This window comes from Callorhinchus milii, unplaced genomic scaffold, assembly GCF_018977255.1.
Source record: "Callorhinchus milii isolate IMCB2004 unplaced genomic scaffold, IMCB_Cmil_1.0 Scaffold1, whole genome shotgun sequence".
Taxonomy (NCBI): Eukaryota; Metazoa; Chordata; class Chondrichthyes; order Chimaeriformes; family Callorhinchidae; genus Callorhinchus; species Callorhinchus milii.
Genome location: NW_024704742.1, coordinates 102,655,060 through 102,679,472, shown reverse-complemented (window position 1 = coordinate 102,679,472; position 24,413 = coordinate 102,655,060). Strand labels below are relative to the sequence as shown.

Below are 24,413 nucleotides of genomic sequence, written 5' to 3'. Positions count from 1 at the left end.
CTATCCTCCTCACTGTTTACTACTTTTCCTAGCTTAGTATCATCTGCAAACTTGGAAATTGTACTCCCTATACCCAAGTCCAGGACATTCATATAGATAAAAAACAGCAGTGGTCCCAATACTGACCCCTGGGGGACACCACTGCACACTTCCCTCCAGTCAGAAAATCAACCGTTCACCACCACTCTCTGCTTTCTGTCTCTGAGCCAGTTCTGTATCCATGCTGCCACTGTCCCTTTAATACCGTAGGCTTTTAGTTTGCTTACAACTCTCTTATGTGGCACTTTATCAAATACCTTTTGAAAATCCATATAAACTGCATCAACTGCATTAACTTCATCCATCCTCTCCATTACTTTATCAAAAAACTCTCAGGTTTGTTAGACATGATTTGCCTGTAGCAAACCCACATGGCTGTCCTTTATTAACCCATATTTTTCTAAGTGAAAATTTATTTTGTCACGGATTATAGTCTCTAGAAGTTTTTCACTACTGACGTTATGCTGACTGTCCTATAGTTCCCGGGTTTATCCTTCTGCCCCTTTTTGTACAGGGGAGTAACATTTCCAAACCTCCAGTCTTCTGGCACTATCCCAGTGTCCAAGGAGGATTGAAAGTCAGTGGCCAGATTGTGGTTATTTCCACCCTTACTTCCCTCAGTAACCTAGGATGCATCCCATCCAGTCCGAGTGACTTATCTACCTTGAGCACCGACAACCTTTATAGTACCTCCTCTCAGTTTATTCTTATCCAATTTCTTTACCTTCTTCTCTGACACTGTGGCATTGGCTGCATCTTCTTCTTTTGTGAAGACAGATGCAAAGTACTCATTCAGTACGTCAGCCTTGCCCTCTGCCGCCACAAGAAGATTTCCTCTTTGGTCCCTAATTGGATCTATCCTTTGACTAACCTTTTATTCTTTATATGCTTATAAAATACCTTAGGGTTCTTCTCTTTTATGTTACCTGCTAATCTTTTCTCATACAATCTCTTTACCCTTCTTATTTCCTTTTTCAGTTCTCCTCTATACTTTCTATATTCTGTTTGATTATCTTTATTTTGGTTGTGACATTTATCATAAGCCTCCTTTTTCTGTTTTACTTTAATCCCAATTTCTTTAATAATTCAGGGAGGTTTGGAAGTCCTACCTTTCCTCTTTGTGGGAATGTATTTGTTCTGCCTCCGAACTATCTCCTCCTTGAAAGCTTCCCATTGCTCGTTAGCTGTTTTACCTCCCAATCTTTCTGTCCAGTCCACCTTGGCTCGTTCCCTTTTAACTCATTGAAATTAGCTCTCTTCCAGTTGAGTACCTTCACCCTTGATTGCTCCTTGTCCCTTTCTATAAGTACTCTAAACCTATTGATGTTGTGATCACTGTTGTCTAGATACTCTCCTACTGAAACCTGCTCCACTTGCCCCACTTCATTCCCCAGAACTAGATACAGCACTGTTTCCTTCCTCATTGGACTGGAAACATGCTGATCCAGAAAGTTATCCTGCACACATTTCAGGAATCCTTACCCCTCCTTGCTCTTTACACTATTATTTTTCCCTTTTTTTCCCTATGTCATCGATCCCAACATGGACCACAACTTTTGGATGTGTCCCTCCCCCCTGTAGAATGTTTTGTATTTGTTCCTTGATGTCTTCAACCCTGGCATCAGGGAGGCAACATACCTAGAGTCACGTTTTTGGTTGCAGAAACGTCTGTCTACTCTTTCCATCATTGTGTTCCCACATATTGGCCCAGCTTAGTAACCATTATAATGGTATCACAACTTTTTGGTCACCCTGTATATTGGGTCAAAGCACTTAATAGTCATTTATCTAGTGTAAGTGTGGTGACTTTTCTTTTAAAAAAAGCCAATTTTCGGGTCTACGATCTATTCACTAGTCGAGATACCAGCAAACTGGTTAGACAGTTTACTGTAGCTGCTTCACCAATTGCAGCTTTGTGAAGAGCATTGGGGAAATGTAAACCAAAATAATTGTGAACCTATAATAGTTAATCCTTCTGTGGGCTTAGGTTAGAACCATAGGAATTTACAGCATAGAAGACGGACATTCAGTCCATCGTGTCTGTGCTGTCTCTTTCAAAGAGCAATCCTCTCAGTCCCAATTACCAGAGTGGAGACAATGGGATGAATGGCCTTCTGTGCTGTAAGGTTCTTTGGCTCTATGGCTTTTTATTGAGTTGGACTGAGTTTTGAATCTTGAGTCCGGGCCTGATCACAATCCTTCAGCTTCTTAAAAAGATTTAGGAGGAGGGTGCTTTATTCTCCTTTATGTTGATACTAAAATGTTAGTCAGAAATATTGGCACTTTTGTAGCTATTAAATAAAACACAGCTTTACTTACAAAGAGTTACAAGGAACATAGGGAACAGAAACAGGCCTCTTGATCCAACAAGTAAGGAAAAGACTGCCATTGATGAAGAGCCAATTTAGATACTCAAAAAAAAGAGTATGGCTGGCAAGCTCGCACCGTTGTGGGATCCATGGAGGTGGGACATTCCAGTCACTACACCCCACAGGTTAGACCTTTCAGGGAAGAGAAGGAGAGGTCCTGGTCAGAGAGAAAGTAGGGAATGACATTGGTCAGTTGGAACTACTGAGACCAAACTCTTCGAGATACTTGGAAATTAAAGATGTTAAGGCATATAGAGAAAAGAAGGAAGTGGCATTTAAAGAGTGTAGCCATAGACCTAATGGCAGGCTTCATGGGTTGAATGGCCTACTCCAGCTTTTGTTTCTAATTATTCATTTAAAAAAAGTAGAATTCCAAACTCCATCCAGCATGGTGTCCTTCAAAACGCAATATGACTGCAATGGGAAGTTATCTGGAAACAGCTCTTTATCCTATGATAACCCACCCAGCTACTTTCTGATCAGAGAATCATAGAATTATACAGCACAGAAGGAGGCTATTCAGCCCATCGTGTCTGTGCTGGCCCTTTGAAAAGAGCTATCCAATTCAATCCCACTCTTTTGTTCTCTCCCCGTAGCCCTGCAAACTTGTCCTCTCCAAATAATTATCTACTTCTCTCTTAAAAGTTGTTATTGAATCAGTTTCCACCACCCTTTCAGGCAATGCATTCCAGATCCGAACAACTCGCTGCGTGAAGAAATTTCTCCTCACCTCCCCTCTTGTTTCTTTTAACAACTATTTTAAATCGGTGCCCTCGGGTTACCAACCCTCCCACCAGTGGAAACAGTTTCTCCTTGTTCACCCTACTGAATCCCCTCATAATTTTGAAAACTTCTATTAAGTCTCCTCTTAACCTTCTGTGCTCCAAGGAGAATAATCCTAGTTGCCAGTTGCCAAAATCCTCATATTATTTGCTAGCTACATCCAGATTGACTGCTTTGCAATTAGCCTCAGGTCGCCACAGCAGATGGTTTATCTTTTGCCAGGATAACATCTGGGCTAATGTAGATCTATATTATTCACGTGCTCAAGATACAGTGTTGGTTTCAATATTGAAAAGGATTGGGCACCACTGTTGCACTCAGTGATGATTTTTCATGCAGTGATTTTGTTTTATTGACAACAGATTACTTTTAAATAGTCAAAGTGAAGTTTCAAAAGGATGGAGTAGATTGGCTGAAATTAGAAGTAGTTGAAAATCCTCCAAGCAGTTAGACTCACAATATGGGAATGACTTTTCAACAGTTTTGCTGAGATTCAGTGGTTAGGAAAATGTGAGCTCCGCACAATTCAGTTTAATAAAAGAAGTAAAACTTGGGATGCAGTAGGGAAACTTGAAGAAATGACTGAGGGGAATATTTATGCCTGTAGAGCAGGTTAAGTGATGTTTTGTTCAGTGCTTATATATTTTCTACAACTGTTTGAAGTTATTGAAAATATTCTTTTATTTACCATTTAAAATGCTTATTATGCAATATCCATTGCATATACACTGTAGATTAAAATGGCTTATATTGGTGCACAGCAGCACAGGAAGGCATGGTTGTACACTACATTAAGATTTAATAGTGTGTTTACAAGACAGCGATGTTGATATATAACCATTGATTTATTGCTCTCAAAACATCTCAACCCTGTCAGAATAATCAGCACTTCCAACATCAGATTGAAAATGATGAATGTGTTGGTATGCAATATTATTTTTGTGTTACAAGATTGAACTTGTGATTATGGGATTTCCAATTTATGAGATTTACAAAAAGGTCAATTGAGAATCCCCAAACCTGGCACAACCCAACAAAAAAGCCGATGAGCAAGAATTGTCTCGCAAATTAATGTTTGCAAACTAGAAGAAGCAATTACTGTATCAAATCTGATTTGCGAATTTCACAAATTAAATTCTGGTATCTTAAATTGTGCTTGTCCAGATAATTTGTTGAAGCTCAGTGCTCAATAAAAGCTTTAATTCTGATATTGCTAAATGTTCAGTGTGCTTTTCAGCCCCATTGATATGTGATTCTTGATATATTCTGTTGCAGCAAACTTACCAATAGATTAGAAAACTGGTTTGAGAAGATCTGAGTAGATTTTACATAGCATTACATAGAATCTATAGCTCCGACACAGGAAACGAGTTCGGCCAACTTGTCTGTGCTTGTGTTTATCTTCTATCTTCTTCTATACTAATAAAACGACAATGTCTGCCTGCGCTTCAAGAAGGATCTCAATAACCGATTGACGTAGAGACATGATTTATACCTCATCTGAAAGGTCTTGCTACTGGAAGTGACATGGGCATATTTATTTTCGGGTATCTCATATCGTTCATGAGTTATTTTCAGTTTTGCATTTTTCGCTGCATTTACATTTGGTGGCTGTCGAGTCATAGTGGCACAGTGGCATTGTGCATCATAGAGCACATACGTATGTACGCACACACTGCAGTTACACCAGGTGGTCTTGCTGGCTGACCGTGGCACTGTGGCATCCTGCATCACAGAGCGTACAAGTAGCCAAGGGATGGGAACAAAATAAAGAACACAGATAAAGCTAAGCTGTGGCAACAACAACAAAACTACATTTCTAAGCACCGATGACTCCCACTGAGTCCTTCCAAAAGGCGTCCTCCCAAAAGGAGTCCTCCCACAGGAGTCCCCAGATGATTATCGATGAAGATGTGACATCTGTCTGTGTGTCTGTATGTGTGTCAATCTACATTCCATATTGAATTATTTGGTTGCAAGCGTAGCTGCAACAGGTACAGCTAGTACTGTATATGATACTCTATCCATCCTAATTCTCTTCCCCCACCTCTTCCTACATCCTTCTCCCTCAGGATTTAGCCTGTGTTGTTCCACTCCGGTATATTGCATTGGATTTGCAATGTGCAGTGCTAACACGGCATCCTGTTGCAGTGACTCAATGAAGGCCTCTTTTCATTTGAGTCTTGAACAAACTTGAAAATTATGTTTGCAAATATTTTAATGTGGTGTCACTTGATCACTGAAATAATTATTTTAAACTAGTCAGCTAACAAGAACTGTACTTTTTTAATGTTAGTGTATTACGCTGTCACATTTTTAGTATTCCTTCTGATGTTCGGTTTTAGAATTGTTGCACTTGCAAAAGATCTGTTGTCACTTTATCTTGTTATAAAAGGCAGTACATCCCTTCTGTTTAATGTATGATTGTCATTGGAAACAGTACAAAAAGTTTCATGGACTATTTTCTGCGGTTTCTTTGTTTAAAAAAAGGAAACATGAAAGCCTGTGTTATTAAGATTCCTGATGCATTATAATGGAGAGGGTTCTGAAATTTCCATGTTATGACTTAGTCTGTATCCAGCACAGACGACTGGAGAACAATCGCTGTACTGTAGTTTTACAAGTAAATGGAGGAGAATATCAACATCTTGAGTACAAGAAGGAAAATAATTGGTCATTTTGATGAACATTTCCCCTTTTTATGTGTATATTTGAAAGTGACTTGGTTTGTAATTTGGAAGCCACTGAAAAGGATTCAGTTGCAGAGGAGTGTCTGTAGTGAATAATATTATAATAATAATCCTTGCATCACGTCGTCACGTCGAAACTAGGATTATTCTCCCCAGAGCAGAGAAGATTAAGAGGGGATTTAATAGAGGTTTTCAAGATCATGAGAGGATTTGATAGGTTGAACCAGGAAAAACTGTTTCCACCGGCACCGGCATGTGGGTCAGTAACCCGAGGACACTGATTTCAGATAGTTTTTGAAAGAAACGGGAGGTTAGGAATTTTTTTTTCACCTAGTGAGTTGTTCGGCTCTGGAATGCATTACCTGAAAGGGTCGTGGAAGCTGATGCAATAACAACTTTTAAGAGAGAAGTAGATGGTTATTTGGGGAGGATAGGATTGCAGGGCTATGGAGAGAAAGCGTTGAGTTGGATTGCTCTTTTAGGAGCCGGCGCAGACGCGATGGGCCGAATGGCCTCTTTCTGTGCTGTATGATTCTATGATTCTATGATTTGCTAGAAAGTGCACAAGGGTACTTGAAAGCATATTAGTCTCCAAAATCTGTGTGCTAATATACAAGAAAGTGCTTGGCCTCTGTCTTCTTATGATAGTATTTTGATTGTGTGTTATGTGGGCAAATATTTTGTAGCTGTGGAAAATTGGCTTCTAATTAAGAGTGAATTTAAGGCCGTTTTATGCAAAATTCTTCGTAATCTTATACGTCACAAATATTTTCGGACCTCTAGTTCCCCTTGGTATCCATAAAGCTAGCCACTAAGTGTGACTGAATGGATCGTCATAAGCGAAGCTGACAACTATGGTTAAAACATTGTTAAATGGAGAGCTCCCGTTTGTTCAATTTTCACAGATATAGTTGGGATGTGTTGAGTGGACTCTTTCCTGGGGCTTAATGTTCTTTATTTTGATGATCTGTGGATCCTAGCTTGATATCCTGTGGTTTACTTTTCATAATTTATAATAAAATGTTTGCTATATAATGTATATCTCAGGGGCTATACTATGACACATTTACTTAATAGCTCTTTTCACAAGTCAAGCAGAACTGTTGCCACCCTTTGAGGCATGCTACTGACAAAGATGATTATATATTTTCTTTATTATTTTCCTCCAATTCAATGAGGACTGTGTCTGTGTGACACCAATCAAAGCTCTAGATAGCTTCTTCAGCATATTGGAGCATGCCCTTTGTTTAACCCAAGCTTTATTTTGCTGGATAGTTAATTTTGATGCAAATTACTTGAATTTAGGCACTTACTGAACAAGTGAGGGAATGGAATTCAAGCTGAGAAATTATTTGTATTTTTCTCAATGTTGCAAAGGATCTTCAGAGCACTAATTTACCTGATCTGCATTAGAGTATACATTTCTTCCCTCTTCTCTTCCCTTCTTTTCCACACAGCAGGTCTAAATTCTCTTTTGGAGAGACCTGCTGGAACTTGATTTCCTATATTCTAGTTTCCTATGACTTAGTGAGGGTGAACTTCCAAAAACATCAACAAGGATTTAGAAATGAATAACTATTAGACATGCAATTCAGTCATTTTATCTTCATCGTTTTAAAAATAAAATTCCTCAGGTCCTGTAGTCTTTCTGCAGAAAGAGTGTCTGGTAATAGAATATTGGTGCAGTAATGTGCCTACGCTCCTCTAAGAATGAACATTTACCGGATATGTCATTTAGTTATACTTGGAGATACAAAAGTCTGTGTTTCCGCTCCTCACTTTAGATCAACTCATACTGTAAGAACAGTTGTACCTCTTAAACAGTGGAAAATCAGAGCTCACTGCATTTCATTGCTTTTGTTTAATAATGTTATTTGCAAGGTTTTGGAGCATATATTTTGACATTTTACCTTTCTTTCTTGCATCGTCTTACCCAGGCAGCCTATTACAACATGAAACCCACTATTCTCCATCAACAATTAGAAAACATCCATTTAAGCCAAGAGAAGTCCGAGGCGTTTACTCAGGCCTGGGCAAGTACAGGCCAAGAAACGGTGGAAAAGTTCCGCCATAGAACATTTGCTCCCAAAAAGGTACACACTCTATCTTGTCTATAGTGTTAAGAAATATTTAATGGCCCTTCATTTATTTAGAAATAAACAAACTTTGCTTGAATTATTTTTGCCCACAGGATTCAGTTTCCAAAAAAGAGTATTATAGCTAATGCAGTGTGTTTGAATATCATAGCTTAAAATAAACCACCTCCTTGGATATTTCTCCCCTTACTCCCAACTCTCCTGAAGGTGATGCTTCATGCCAGAATATTGCTTTCACTGACTGGCATTTGATGCATGTTGCACCATCAAATCTGTCTTGCTACTTGTTTGATTGAGAAGTTTTCAGAATGTTTGTCCAGTCTAGTTGGGCCAAATGGCCTGTTTCCATCCTGTAGGATTCTATGTAACCATACATCTGAACCATGGGAGAGAGCTTCACCTCACTGAATATATAGTATTGCTCTATAATTTAGGAATTTCCAGGTGGAAACATCAGCTGTTGCCATACAGTTGAGAGTGAACATTTTGTTTTAAATTTTAACTGTTTTCTTACAGACGGAAATTGTGTTTTCACTGCAAAACCGATTTACTTGTGCAGTAATTTCTTACATTTTAATTCTAGCTTGAGACAATTGGCTGGCAGCTCAACCTTGAAATGGCTCAGTCGATGCAAGCCAAACTGAAGTCTCCTCATGCCATTCTTGAGCTAGGAGTTAATAGTGAAGACTCTGAGGTAAGTCACATTCATTGAGGATGATGATGTAAAAAGGAACTTCACTTATGATTGAGCTTTTTGATTCACCATTGAAAGGATAAAGGTGGTACCCAGCAGCCAATGGTCAGATGGAAAGTATCTAAGGGACACACAAAACAATACTACAATACAAAATTACATTTGTATAGTGCCTTTCATGTTCCAAGACGTTGGACAGTCAGGGATTTAGACCTGAGCGGGGGTGGGGTTTGGGATCAGGGAGTGTAGGTGAACATGCTGATGGTTCAAGATGATGAGTTGGAAAAAAGGAGAGCAGAATGGATAGATTGAGAGCTAGTTCGTAGGTAACTGCTTGAGTTTTAAAAGCCTACAGGTTGTTGAGTGCGGTTAAAAGCCAGGCTGAGGGAATGCATTGGTGGGGAAAGGGGATTTGAGACACCCTGACCTTTGGGATACTACCATTACTCGTATTACCACTGTCCACATAAGCTCTCTACAGTATTTATGAAAGGTGGGAGTTATGCTATCACAAGAAACTTTTGATTTAGTGCCTTATAAGTAGATTTGTTAACAATCACCCCGTGTGCCGGGAAGGGTGGGGAAAGCCACAGAAGTGGTTCCCAATTACTCTTTACGATATGTACTGCATACTCCACAGCCAGTCTAGCAGCCAACTGCTTTCTCAAAAAAAATTTTTTTTATGCCCTGAGAGTGGTGACGTGGAGGTGACAGCACACAAAGTAATCATAGGATGGTTGTGCCCACTTCTGAGCTTTCACTGCAGCATTTAACTTCAACGGTGTCAGTTGCTTGCAGTTTACTCCTCATATTGCTTTTATTGCTCTTGATGTGATCTTACTCTGAGTGGACAGCAGATGGCAATAGAAGCACATTGATTGGAGTTCACGTTTTCCATGTTTCTTGCATTCAATCTTGTCAGTAGGGCACTTGCCTGGGACAATGCATTAGTAATCTGTGCTTCAGAAGAGAAGTCTCTTGGTACATTTGGAGTGACTGAAGTGGATGGCAGAGCCCAGCTGGTATAGTGGCACAGATCGTGTTGTTTGCTTTATACTATATTCTGTACAACCTGAGTAATGTAGACTGCTGCTAGTCATTAGCAAATTGCTGCCAGCTCAAAAGACTTTATGCTTTTTGATCCCAGGGGAAATTGTGGAACGACAAGTGAGCATTACACAGCAGTGTAGGTTTATATTTTCAAAATTACATTTTTGAGTTGGCCACAATCTAAAACAGCTATTAAAATTGATGGAAAAGATAATTGATATATTTCAATACATTTTGATTTTGCCTCCACTTGCCCTTACTTTGGGTGTGTGTGTGTATGTGTGTGTGATTGTCACTAGCCAGTATTTCTCTCACTCGTCCTTAAGACCAAAAGCTTAACCTGAGCCCAAAATTTTCCATGATCTTAGTTTGAAGAACATTAACTTAAAGTAAAGTCATGCAGAATTTTAGAAAACAGTTTTCGATTTAGTCTTAATTTGGCAGCTAGTTTTCCACAATTCTTGGTACTCGTGATCTTAAATTTCATTATTGGTGGACAATATCACAGGCTGCATTTATATCTGCACAACAAGTTAATACTGGTAGTAATTCAATCTACTGTGTTTAGCCCACTGGGTAATTCTTTGTTCTTATCCCAATTTACTGCGCATAGCCCTACCATATTTTGCCTTCAAACAAGCAGTGTTTATTCCCTATTTTTACGCATCTCTTCACCAGCTTTAACTTTACAATTCTCTCCTCCTTGCTCCACCTCATGGCCTCTGTCCTTTCCTGGTTTCATAGTCTTCCTTTGTCTCTCTAATGGCTTCTTCTCCCACCAATGCACAGTCACCTGTGGTGTTCCTCAGGGCTCTATGCTGATACATCTGTTTGCTCTCCCTTGGTGACATCATTTACACCAAGGACGTCCAACTCCATCTCCTGCTTCTACAATAACAAAAACGTGCATTTGTATAGCGCCCCTCACCCAGGGTAGCAGCGTCCCAGAGCGCTTAAAGACCTCATCTTAACTTTGATTCCAGGACCATAGCTGTTCTGACTGATAGACTGTCAGACATCAAGTCCTGGATGATATCTAATTTCTACAGTTTAAATGTCGACAAGACTGAAGCTCTCTTACTTGGTTCCCATCAGCATCATTAGGCGTCAGCCTGGCTTAGTTGATAGCATTCTCGCCTCTTGAGTCAAAAGCTTGTGGGCTCAAGTGTATTCCGGTTCACATGGATGTTAAAGATCTCATGACACTACTGTTTGAAAAGAGAGGGAGTTTCTCCTGGCGTCCTGGCCAACAGTGCCCCAAATAAAATTGTTCACTCAGTTCATGGCTGTTTGTGAGATTAACTGCCTCATTCACCTAGAAAATACACAGGCACTATACTCTGTAGAAAAGTTCTGAAGGGCTTATAGTGCTTCGTCAGTATAGGTGCTATATCAAATGTAAGGCTTATTATTAGTTCTTTGCAAACATTTTAGCAATCTAGCCCAAGGAATAAAGATCCTACAGGCTGGCTAAGTTCTCTGTTCTATCAACTTAAACATGCTTCTCTTCAAAAATAAGCTTCCTTTCAAACTATTAATTGTTTTTAAAAATGTATGGTTTATGGACTGCAGCCTACAATCTAAAATGATAATCCTCTTATATTCTTAGATTTCCTGAGACCTGGCTGTGCATCCTAGCTTTTGTACATTAAAAATTGTGATGCTTTTCTGCTGTTCCATTGCGTGAGTGACTTGTTCCCATCACTTAGAGGTCCATTAAAACATTATGCTGAGCGATGTCTTTGCATTGCTTCTGTGAACACTGACTTGTCATTGTGTCTTCACTAACTGGACACGGCACCTCAAATGCTATCGTCAATTTTGAATGCATTTAAAGGCAACCCCTTTTCTCATTCTGGTTTTGACCTGAATGTTGCTGTATTTCAGGTATTCATTGCTCATCTCGCATTGTATGTGGTTTATAATCCACGAGTAATTTGCAGTTGCATTTTCGTTCTCATCACATTTGAGCTGCGAAGGGATTTGTGATAGCTACTGAGTTTCTTCATTTCACATCGTCTCACAATTAAGTCATTGAAAATTGTTGCAGAAAAATTGATAAATGCGTTTAATGCCCTAAATAAACTAAGTGTTTATTTTCTGAATGTATTTATGCATAGGTAGGATTCAAGTGCAGAGCAATTCCATACCCATATGTGAATTGGAATAATGTAATGATATTTATCTTTTAATTAGTTGTTTCCTTAGTAAGTCTAATTAGGTTGTCTGAATAAAAGTTCAAGAACAAAGCTACTTCCTGTATGCTTGTGTTTTAGCCATTAACTGTTCTAAACTGTGTTCCTACTAAGTGTGTCTAATTATTGCCAGCATCTAATAGTGCAATTTGAGTTGCAGCATTTTTCTTTGTTGGCCTGTATGGTCCAATTCTGCACTATTGAAATATGGCCTCAACAAAACCGCCTCTGAATAGATATTGTTTCCCTTTCCAGGATGCATGCTGCTTTTCTTGACATTTTAAACTCCTTTAATGACAGCAGAAGCTGTAAAATACTTCTGAGTTTATCAGACACATGTTTTCACTTTACAGTGAATGAGGAACTTCAAAGTTACAGTAAGATGTAGCGTAGAATTGATTTTTTTCACCATTTTTTTAAAATGCAGTATAGGTAAGGCAGCTTTACAGATTTGTTCATGCGCTTGGCTAACCTCTTTTTTTTGTGTTGTTAAAATGTGTTGAGTAAACTTGCCTCAGTTGTTGGGGCTCTCACCTCAAAGAGTCCGAAGATTGTAGGTTCAGGTCCCATGTTCCGGCTTGAGCTTGTAGACTAGGTTGATATTCTAAAGAGGTATTTGGAGACAACTGTCCACCTATCCACCTATTATCCCCTTTTATCTCCTTTATTTTCTTCCCTGTAAAGAATACTGCTGTTCGGTTACTCTGGGTTCAAAGCTTGAAGATGTCTACGTGGCAGATTAACTTCTGAAAATATCAATGCGGTTCTCACCTGAGCTCGGTAGGCAATGCCCTACTCTGTGTCCCATGCCCTGCTTGTTCCACCATTGGTGGTCGGCCCTTCAGCGTTTCTGCCCCCACCCTCTGGAACTCTATCACCGAGCTCCACCACCTCGCCACCTCCCTTGCCTCCTTCAAGGCCCATCTCAAGACCTTCCTCTTCGTCTGTGGCTTGGTTTATCCTCCTACCTCCACCCGCCTTGCCCTCCACCTCTGTTGACTCCAACCCTGGCCTTGGGTGTAAACCCTTCACTGTCCAGCATCTTGGGACATTCTCCCAACATGAAAGGCACTATATAAATGTATTTTGTTGGTGTTGTTGAGCACTTTTTTGAGCTGTTAGTAAAAAAAAGCATTGTGTTATCAATCTATTTTACGCGGGGTAGGTGTCCTGAATATTCTTAGTTGGCACTGTACAATTTAAGATTGTAGGTAACATTTGAAAAAGTACTGTAAGTGGATAGTAAAGTGTTTTGTTCTTTGTATTAGACAGTTATTTCCATCCTAGAGTGTTCAGTTACAAGCACAACGTGACTACTGTTAGTTTTATTGAAAGTTTCTACAGTACTTGGTATCAGTCATGAAAGTAAGCTCTTATGCTATGTCATCATGAATTATATACATTAGTTGACAGGTTGATTAATTGCCCTTTTTTCATTTTATTCATATGTGTTAATGAATGAGCTGAGTGACCATTAATTTGGCTCCCAGAATCTATCAACGGTTCTGTTCAGCTTAAAGTTGTGACTTTCCCAGACAGTTGAATAATTAGACAATCCCCAAACTGAAGTTGAAACTTCTTTCATGCACTTTGAATTGTGTTTAGGTCGGTGATGACATATTATTAGCCTAGAGTTATACAATGAACTTAAAAGAATCTGTATTTTGACCCTTGGTCGGGTTTACTATTAATACTCACTGATTTTGTAAATGGCTTTGAAGATTTGAAGAATGTCCCTACAGTGATACTAGTACTCTTTGACTGAATTTAAACTCGTATTAAGGCCAACAGAATTGGATTTGACATTTTGTACAAAGCAATTGTTGCACATCTATGGGTGGTGTGTATCGGTAAAGTACACAGCCACTTGGGGGAAGGTTAGTGAATTAACTTATTGGAGGTTTCAGTAGGATTTTGTGCCTGTTTTTACATAGATTTTATTCAGTTAATACAGTGAATTCACAAGTACTTTGTAGTGTTGACATTTTTACTTTACCTTTCTACCTTTCTCCCTCATCCCCCCCCCCACCACCGAAGCTGGTGACTCATGTTTGGGATAAGATTAGGTGACAAGCTCCTCATCCAAGCGATCCTTTCTTGTACTTGAGCTCAGACAGTGCATGTCAACAGGCTGTTCATCAGAATACTGTTGCTGGTGTGTGGGGAGCAATATTACTGCCTGAACATGTCTACATGTCGACTACTGGTGAATAAGAGTGAGAGTGCTATATCATTTTTGGCAATACCAACCTAGCCTGGAAGCATTGATTGAGGCCGATTTCAGCACCTGTGTGGTTCAGCACCAGACCAACCCATACATTACCCACTGATCCATTGGGAAGTTTGATCTTTCTCTGGCTCTAGTTTTGCAATCTTCATTTAGAATTTGTTATATAGTAGGTGGATGTTAAACATCCCGTGGCACTACTTAAAAAGAGAAGGGAGTTTCTTCGGGGTGCTGGCCTGAAGAAAATGGTCACTCACTTCATGGCTGTTTGTAGGAAGTTGCTGTGCATAAATTAGCAGTCAGATTCAACTATAAAATACACAGTTTTTATATTAACTTATTAACTACATATCAGTGCAGTTGCTACATATTAACATATTAATGTAAATTTCAATGAAGCACTTTGAGATGTCATTCTGATGTAAAAGGTGCTATATCAAATGCAAGGATTGTTATGATGATGGTCATAATACCCTCTGAAGTCAGTGTTAGTTGTTGTTCGGAGGGTGAGAAATAAGTTGACCCTTTCCCTGTTTATTGGCCACAGTTGTCTTAAAACATGTGTACAAAGTAAGCAAGGGAACTTTCATCTGCATGGTCGATATTTCTCTTGTTTTACAAACTTTGAGGGAAAACTCCGGCTCTACTTCCTTTCAACTAATAAGTGCTCCAAGATGCTAGCTTGCGTGTCTGGCAGACATCAGGGCCTGGATGAGTGCAAACTTCCTGCAGTTGAATGTGAACAATACGGAAGCCATGCTCCTTGGCTCCTATCAACATCTTCACTTCTACGGATCTAAACTCCTCAACCTCCCTGGGCTCTCCCTTAGAGTCACCAAGTGCGCAATCTTGGCGTGTGGTTCGACCCCCAGCTGTCCTTCCTTCCCCACATCCAGTCCCTGACCAGGGCCGCCTTCCTCCGCCACATTGCCCACCTCTGACCGTACCTTACACCAAATAAAGCCAAAATCCTTGTGCATGCATTTGTCACCTCCCGCCTGGATTACTCAAACGCACTCCTCACCAGTCTCCCCAGCGCCACTATTCAGAAAATCCAGCTCATTCAAAACTCAGATACCCAGAAACTTACCCGGACCAAACTCCGTAACCGCATTTCACTTGTTCTGGCCAGGCTCCACTGGCTCCCCATCACTGAACAGATCGATTTCAAGATCCTCACACTAGTGTTCAAATCCATTCAATCCCTGGCACCTCATTACCTCTCTGATCTCCTCACTCCCCAATCCACCACCGGCTCCTTTGCTCGACTGGGACCGGCCTCCTACTTGTCCCTCGCACCTTCCATTCTACCATTGGAGGTCGCGCTTTCAGCCTCAACGCCCCAAAACTCTGGAACACTCTTCCTCAAACCCTTTGCCTTACCCCCTCTCTCCATTTTCACAGCCTGCCTGAAAACCTTCCTTTTCGACCGTGCTTACGGTCACCTCCACCCACCCGGCTTGGAGTCAGGCTCCGCCACTGTTAAGCGCTCTGAGAGGCTACCTTGCGTAGAGGGTGCAATATAAGTGCAAGTTGTTGTTGTTGTGTATATAGCACAGATAGGTATAGCACAGGCTCTTGTGGTTAGTGAGCTCTCCTGTTCTGTGAAGACCTCTATTAATAGTTCTTGATTTGCCAGCGTTGGGCAACATAATCACACGCAGCCAAATCCTGGCCACAGTTTTCGTGGTCAATAATCTACTTTTATTTTATTTGTTAATCAAGTTCTGCCCAAACATACACCTAAATTATTCAAATTAAATAGGTAAATGTTGCTCACTGATCCTACTTGTAAAATTAGACTTGCTGCCGATTTGCTTTCACGGCTGGAGGTAGTTAATAGATGAGGCGGCAGTGATGTAATTTCATCCTTGACGTCATGGGCAGTTAATTACTTTAAGTGCATGAATTGGTTTGTGCGAGACTCCTTCATTAGTGCTCCATATAAATCATTGAACATCTGCGTGTTTTTTTGGATCAATTAACATGTCAACATGAGAATGGTGTCTCCACCAGCCACTCTTGTGAGGGTTTGTACCCAAAAATGTGGTGCTGTAACTTGCGCCATCTTTAAACTACATTTTTAACAGAATTGTTTAGCACTACTAGATCTTGTTAAAGCTGCAACAGTGGATTTCTTAAAACAAATGCCCTTATTGTAGGAAAACATTGTGGCTTCATCATCTGAACAAATGTTTGCTGAAAAAAAAACATTCTTTAAAAAATATTTCCCCTTAATTATGTATCACAATGTTGACTGGGTCCATGTTTTCAGTAATGACAAGTTACCAGATTGGTTTCAGGAAAACAAATAGCTACAATCTGATAGATTGCTGCATTAAGATACAAGTCCAGCAACTAGCTGTTTTGAATCAAGAAGGTTTTTGGAGGATCTCTTATATATCTGTTATGGAATTTCTGCTACACAGGAGAACTCAATGCCATTGGGAAGCCTGAACCTGCTCATTTCACTGGAGTGATGAGATTAGCATTGAGGAACAGGAAGCGTGCTGATTCCAAACCTTGCTAAGCCAATCTGGAACCTTGGTGTCTTGTTTGACCCTCAACTATCCTTTCTACCCAACATCTGCGCCATGACCCGCTCTGTCTTCCCTCACCTCCGCAACATCGCCCAGCTCCGACACTGTCTCACACTACAGGCTGCCAAAACCCTCATACACGCATTCATAACATCCAGGCTCGATTACGCAAACTCCTTGCTTGTCGGCCTCCCCAACTCTTCCCTCCCTAGGCTGCAGAGCTTCCAGAACTCTGCAGCTTGTGTCCTCTCTTGCCAGGCACCGTGACCCTATCACCCCCATCCTCACCCGACTCCACTGGTTTCCCATCACACAGAGGATACAGTTCAAGATCCTGGTCCTTACCTTCAAAGCTCTCCATGGTCCTATCTCCTAACCGCCTACCAACCTGCCCACTCCCTCCGCTCAGCTGGCTCTGGCCTGCTTCATGTCCCCTGCTTCGCCCGCTCCACCGTTGGTGGCCGGGCCTTCAGCCACTCTGCCTCCACCCTTCGGAACTCCATCCCGCAGTCCTTCTGCCTCGCCCCCTCCCTTACCTCCTTCAAGACCCATCTGAAGACCCTTCTCTTCAACAGTGCCTTCGATCTCCCTGCTTCCCCCCTTGCCCTCCACTCTCGCCGATCCCGGCTCTCAGCTCAGGTCCGAAACACTGATTGTCCAGCGCCTTGGGACGTCCTCCCAACATAGAAGGCGCTATACAAATGTAATTTTATTGTTGTTGTTGATTCATGTCATACTCAGATGACCTTCTGAATATTAATGACAATAAATTATTCTGACCAATCCTTGTATTTGATATATTACTTTTCATGTTGGGTAGAAGTCTCAAAGTGCTTCACAGGATTAACTATGAAGTGTAGTAACTGTATTTTGTAATTGAACATGGCAGCCAATTTGCACACAGCCGTGCTCCACAAGCAGCGATGAAGTGAATGAGCAATTCTGTCTGCTAGAATAAATTTGGCTTTTGGCTGGGTTACAAATCTCATTGAGTTTCCTTCTGGAAGTTTGTCCTATAACTTGGCATTCTGTCTCATGGGAAGAAATATAATTTTGTTCTAACATTTTTAAGCAATGACTGCTTCAGAATACTTTCTTCTAATAAAAGTCATCAATATGCTGCACTTCAACCACCTGAATAATTTGAATGCTTTTTTTCCTGCTGTTTGGAAGCTCTCCCATACCACACATGTATTGGGGCCATCAGGCATAGCTCAACTACTTTAGGTTAAGAGTATTCATCAGTCCCAGCAGAATTATTCCCATTTAAGTTGAATTAATTGCACCACAATTTTTAATTCAAGGTAAACAAATCGATCAAGCCCATTGGCTATCCATCACTGCTGCCGCATGGCAATCATGGATGTTACTCAATGTTGTCAGTCTGGCTCAGTTGGTAGGTTGTGCACTTGCCACTGAAAGTTAAGGGTTCAAGCCTCATGACTGGTTACTTTCCAAAAGGTTGCCAGAACACTTGAGCTTGTAGTTAAATTGTGCCTTTGTGATTGTGGTGTTAAATTTTTTTATCGCACACAGGATCGTTTTCAGACTGTACTCTAGGTTAAGGCCATTAAAATGCAGGTTAAGGCCATTAAAATACCTTCTTGGTGTAGTCCTTTAATTCTAGCTTTACTTTGCTTCTTTTTAGAACTGAAATGTTTATTGAATTAGTCAGTGAAACCAGCCCTATCCAGTATTTCCAGCTCCCAGTATGAGGTCAAATATGAATACACAAAGAACGTATTTCAGTATTTATCGGCCAGCCTTTGGCCTATTGGTGACGTTGGCGAAAGTGAATTCCTGCCTGTTTTGTGTTCAGTGTTAAAGAAACTGTTCTGTGAATGTTTGTTCTGTTGGACGCCTGTTCCCACAGTAATACTATGAAGTCGATTGCGTTCTTTGACAGCGAAGCCTGCATACCAGAAAGGCCAGCTGTGGTGTCCAGGCAATAATAAGACCCATTACATTACAGCTACATTTTATTTTTAAAAAATGTAAATTAAGTAGAACTAAACCAGTTGAAGTACAACTGCCAATGATTTATAGCTGGAGAGTGCACTCGATCCTCCCCATATGCAAATGAGTGTTATGGGATTCAGTAATATGACTAAAGCGGAATGGCGTACGATAGTGGCATTAGTAAGAGCTGAGCAGTTTAATTTACTCTTTGTTTCACTCTGTGCTACCTTTATTCCACAGCAATTGTTTGAACGGAGCGTTTAATCTTCCAAAGATTTCAGTCAACACAAGTGAGCATCAATTTGATGTATCTGCTTCAGTAATTTCTTACCGACTTTTCACATGTGAGAAAACATATCATGGCTCCTTTGACCTGTATGAATTTTTCCTTCTCCGTATACATAGCTATGTAAATCCTCTTCAGATAGGGCTTCCTTGTAGCCCACTGAGTAAAGATAAAGATGCAAACCCTGGACTGTTTAGCGCCTTGAGACATCCTTCCGACGTGAAAGGCGGTACATAAATGTAAATTTGTATTGTAATTCATTCAAATCATTCAAGCAGGTTAGATTACTGAACTGTGATGTAAGCTCATCTCATCTGGTACAGTAGTTGTGATGCTACAAATGACCTTAATGTCTTGGTATAGGGAAAGGAAAATCACAGTTTAGCTGTCGAGTCCTGATCAAATCCCATAATCCCTGATGGAAATTAAATGCATGTGTACAGAGGGTGAGGTCAAGTTTTCCTCCCTCCTGCTTCCGCATGCATAGTCTCCTGGCATTTACTGTCTAAGATCACTTGTAGCTAGTGGCCACTGAAGAAGGTAGTGAAGGACTGTGGTGTTTATAATATCATCCTTGCAGTTGATATAGTGCCTTTATAACATCGTCGAGACATCTCAGAGAGCGTGACAAGATTTGGTGTAAAGTATAGTGACTGTGCATTTGGAGCAAATGTGGCAGCCAATTTGCACACAGCAAATAAGCCATGAAGTGACTGAGCAATCTTATCCAGAGGTTTGTTTGCTAGGGGATCTTTAACGCTAACCTAAAACCATATTGGAGCAAAGGTTGGCTCCTTTCAATGGGCAAAATAAATGTTTTTTTTAAGAAAACCGCTCCAGACAACTCAGAAATGGATACTTTTCCAAGGAGTGCAATTTACTCTCTTCAAATTTAGCCAATGCAATTTCTAAATAGAAGCAAAGCTTTGCTTCATGAAGCATTTATTATAATAATTTGTGCATTTCCTATAGCACCTATTACGTTAAAACAACTCAAGCGCTTTAAGCTAATTACTTTTAAGATAGTGACTGTATATTTGTAGGCAAATGTCAATTTGGGCATAGCAATGTGCTCCAACCAATGATGAATGACCAATTTATCAGGAGGATTGTTGACTAGGTCACTGAGAGAAATTTCCTTCTCTCTTTGAATACTGTCATTGGATCTTTAGTGGCAATCTGATAGACAGATGGAAAATCAGCTTAACATCGCATCCGAAGGACATCATCTCTCACACTGCACAGGAGTGTCAGCCTGGACTGTGAGCTCAATTACTCAGTGTGAGCTCCAACTCACATCTGTCTATACCACAGATGATTTAAGATTAAGTTATGATTAACTAGCTGTACCTGTTGTAGTTACGCTTGCAACCAAAGGATCCAATATGGAATGTAGATTTCAGTGATACCACTCACAAACCATTTAGCATGCCATAAAAACTGTGTGTACACTTTAAGGCAAAACTGCCATACATGTGCGATGAGCTTGTTTGGGTCATAACTCATGAAAGATAGAAGATCCTATCAAAGGTTCATAGCTCATGAACGATAGAAGATCTTATCAAAGCTACGCTAACCGAAGGGGTTTACTGTGTGATCCGGCAGGTCCTCGAGTTATTGCAATGCAGCCATGGTGTTCTTTGTTCTTCAGTTTAACTTAACTTGCCTTTCTTTTGTCTGGCATTCTTATTTGTACTTGACAGGCTTGATGTTCGCTCAGGCATCTTTATCTTGTTCCCGCCGCTTGGCTTCATCTGCGTACGTGCTGCATGCCTGCATACATACGTGCTCTGTGACGCATGATGTCACAGCACATTGAGAGTCGGCGTGGCCACTAGATAGAACTGCAGTGTGTGCTGCATGCGTACATGCGTACTCTGTCACGCATGATGCCACAGTGCCACGAGGAGTCCTCCGCAACATTGCCACCAAGTTTAACTGCAGCGCAAAATTCAAATCTGCCATACATGTGTGATGAGCTTGTTTAGGTCATAACTCATCAACCATAGGAGATCCCCCAAAACAAATAATGCCCATCCCACTCCCAAATGCAAGGCCTTTCTGATGAGGTATAATGTCTCTACATCAATCGGTTATTGAGATCTTGGCTGACACACAGACAGTCATTGCTAAGGACAGAGCTAAGGAGTCTTGTAGCTCAGTGGTTAGAGCACTTGCCTGGCAAGTGAGAGACATGGTTTCGATTCCTGGCAGGGCAAAACCTTTTACTTCCTCCGTTACATATTTTGTTTTTGACATTCAGTAACTGGGAGAATGTTGCAACACTATCTCGGGTGTGTGAGCAGAGAATGCCAGTATCTTTCTTGGCCTCATTAAGAAAACTGCCTAGACAAAATCTAGGTGGTTAGCCTAGATTAAATGTGACGTCTCTATGTTTGTACTTGGTGATCTTCCTTTTCCAGCAGCTACATTTCCATTCTTAAATGATGAGGAATTTCTGGTGCCAACGTGCTCCAGGACCATACATCACAAAGTACATAATAATAAATAATCTGTTCATGCTAGGAGGAGATTTCACAAAATCACATGATTGGTATGGATGAAGAAGGCCCTTCGGCCCATCTGATAATCTCAAAGCACTTTATAGGATTCACTGAAGTGTAATTTCGTAAGCGAATGTCTGAAAGCTATAAGTGGTGTTTTGAAATACTTACAAATTTCTTACCAAAATCTTGGTTAGGAGAGCATATTTTCACTTGGGAATTTCTGCTACAACATGCAATCATGCTCCCTAACATTTACATTTTGGTTGCCATCATCCTTTACAATATGTACCTTCTTTGGACAACATATTTAGAAGTTTGGGGGATCTTGCTGATTAACAAACAAGTACATGGTCATTACACTTTACGGTAAATTCTGTGAAATGCTTTGATGACATAATAAGAACCTTTATCAAATACCAAGATTATTATATTAAATATTTGCTATGATCGGCTTGAAACAGCTTGAATTCATATTTTTTTAGGAATCTAGAGGTAATATATTGATAATAATAATATTATAATAATAATACTTACATTTGATATAGCGCTTTTCACGTCTTCTAGACGTCTCAAATCGCTTCACAGAATGTGCTGTAAAGTGAATTGACTGTATATTTGTGGGCGAAACGCAGCAGCCAATTGCGCACAGCAATGTCCCACAAACAGTCATGGATTGAAAATGACCAATTTATTATTGTGTTTGTTTTGGAAGGATTATTATTAGGCATGTGGAGTAAGGAAACTTGCCCAAGGTTAAGTAAAAATATTTAATATTGATGTACTTCTTGAGGACTGTAAAAGAGCAAAAACAAATGTTATTAAGTTAACTGAGGTTGAAAGTAATGGAATATATTTGAAGAATGGCCTTTTTAATCTGTGTACGATAGTAGAAACTTAGTGCAGCGTTTACTCCTCATAAATCATCTTCCTCTCTATGTTGCCAATGTGTTCTGGGAAGTGAGTTCCAAAAACCTGGAATGTTGATGCCAGAATGCCCTTGTAGAGAGGTGAAGGAAATTTACCATAGGAAATATTTTTATCTTTTTCTATTGTATTTTGAAGAGACTTACTATATCATCACTCAGTGAGGTTACAAGGAAACAGGTGTACCTTTAAAAAGGCTGCTGGATTGTCACCAGATGTTTCCATCTGCAAATTTATGGTGGAGGAAGTTGAAGGATGGTGCACGGTCACATCCTGCAGGTGTAATGCGTATACTTATTTTTATAACTAATTTGTTTATCTTGCTATCTATCCTCATGCCGTGGTGAAAAGTTTGGCACTGCAGTATAAGGAAGCAAGAAGCAATATGATAACGTGTAGTACAGTGTGAATGTAAGCTCTTAATAGGCCTTGCAATATCTTGGTGTGAGTGACTAAGAACGCAGAATGTCGGCAGACCTAATAAGTCTAATTCTTCACAGAGAAGGCAATGAATATGTAAAATACACTGCACTGGAAGCAATCCATTGCAGTGTTTTAAAGGGTGTTATAGCTATTTGGAAAGTAATGGTATTTAGTTGTATGGAGAAAAGAGAGAGAAATGGAATTGAAAGGTCTGCCATAATCTAATAAACTGGTGGACATCTAAATGGATCCTTTTCACTCAATCCCAATAAGACATAACATGTCTTTATGTTACTTCACTGGAACAAATTTACTCATGAGGCTAACAACTGAGCACATCAGGGCGCTTAATTTGCCTACGTCTGCAATACCTGTCTCACTAGCATCTCTTGTGTAATACAAATTGAAGAGCTTCATAAAAATTGTAGTATCTGCCAGGAGAGAAGGCAATATTCGGAAATCAATGGTTAGTATGCAATTAAGGAGGCTCTAATGACCTTTGTTTTATTTTCTGTAGCAATTATTTTTGGAAATGTTTTGTCAAAGCAAGCTTTTTAAGATGCTGATTCAGCAATTCATTTAGGGAGAAACTCTAACCTATTTGTACTGTTACAAACTGTAGTAACAGCCCAGGCGTCTGTAAGAATATTCCCTGTCAGTAAGATAGATTTCCAACAGAGTATAAAACTGCAGCTCTGCTTTCCAGTCTTATCACACTTTGATTACCTCAGCTTCTCAGTAAAATACATTCTTGATTTAGTTTGTATGTAGATCGTAGTTGTTAACTCGTTGACTTGTTTGTCTTAAAATAGTAACTACGCTTAACAATGATTACTGTAAAATGCTTTGAGATGTTTAATTGTTATAAGGCACAAAAATGTAAGTTCTTGTTAACCATTTTTATGTATGGGCTCATCAGGTAGAAATGCACAGCACAGTACCAAAGACTTCTAAATAAAGTACAGCATCAAGGCGTCAACTTGCAGTTATATAGCGCCCTTCACAAAGAATAGCAGCTTCGATCATGAGCGTCTAGATCAGACACACATAATCCAGGGAGTCTAGATCAGGCACAACATCCAGGGAATGTAAAGCATCAAAATCATAGAACTTAGGAGAACAGAAGAAAGACCTATTTGGTTTTAGGCATGGAACTGAGTGCTTATTTATAGAACAAGAACAGCACTGAGTACTATTAGAGTATGCAGCACATAGAGGGATGTGGATTAATGCTCCTTTTATTCTTCCTTGACCTCAACCCAACAATAAACATTAACCAGATCATTTCTAGTACACACCAGGGGTGTTCAGATTTTTGCCCCGAATAGACCAATGAATGTTTTTCACACCCCCTACTCTGATAGCATCCGATTGAGATGGACAATTTGTTCTGAGAGCTGATATTATTCAAACTTGTCACTTAGGATGCATATACTTGTCAGAAAGAGACACCTTTAATCTCTTCAGTCTGAAGTGGAGCAGAATCAGCACCCAGAGTTGAAAGGCTGTGTGCTAATCAGTAGTATCATGTTGTCTGCTTGCTTACAAATATCTGCGGTCAACACGAGCAACAACTTGAATTTATATGCTCAAACCCTTCTCTTTGACCGCACCTTCAGTCACCCTCCTAC

At 40.1% G+C, this 24,413-nt stretch overlaps 1 protein-coding gene across 2 annotated transcripts in view; it reads left to right on the top strand.

Moving 5' to 3' along the window:
- The window catches only part of commd10 (COMM domain containing 10), a 56,930-nt gene that overhangs the window by 11,855 nt on the left and 20,662 nt on the right, over window positions 1-24,413 (top strand). Inside the window, exons 4-6 of one of the 2 annotated variants that reach the window (XM_042333830.1) lie at window positions 7,819-7,974; window positions 8,561-8,671; window positions 16,573-16,638. In XM_042333830.1, coding sequence (XP_042189764.1) covers window positions 7,819-7,974; window positions 8,561-8,671; window positions 16,573-16,623 — 318 coding nt within the window. In that variant the 3' untranslated portion in view covers window positions 16,624-16,638. Of the gene's footprint in view, window positions 1-7,818; window positions 7,975-8,560; window positions 8,672-16,572; window positions 16,639-24,413 lie in introns of those variants that run through there. The other variant, XM_042333828.1, reaches the window with a different exon arrangement.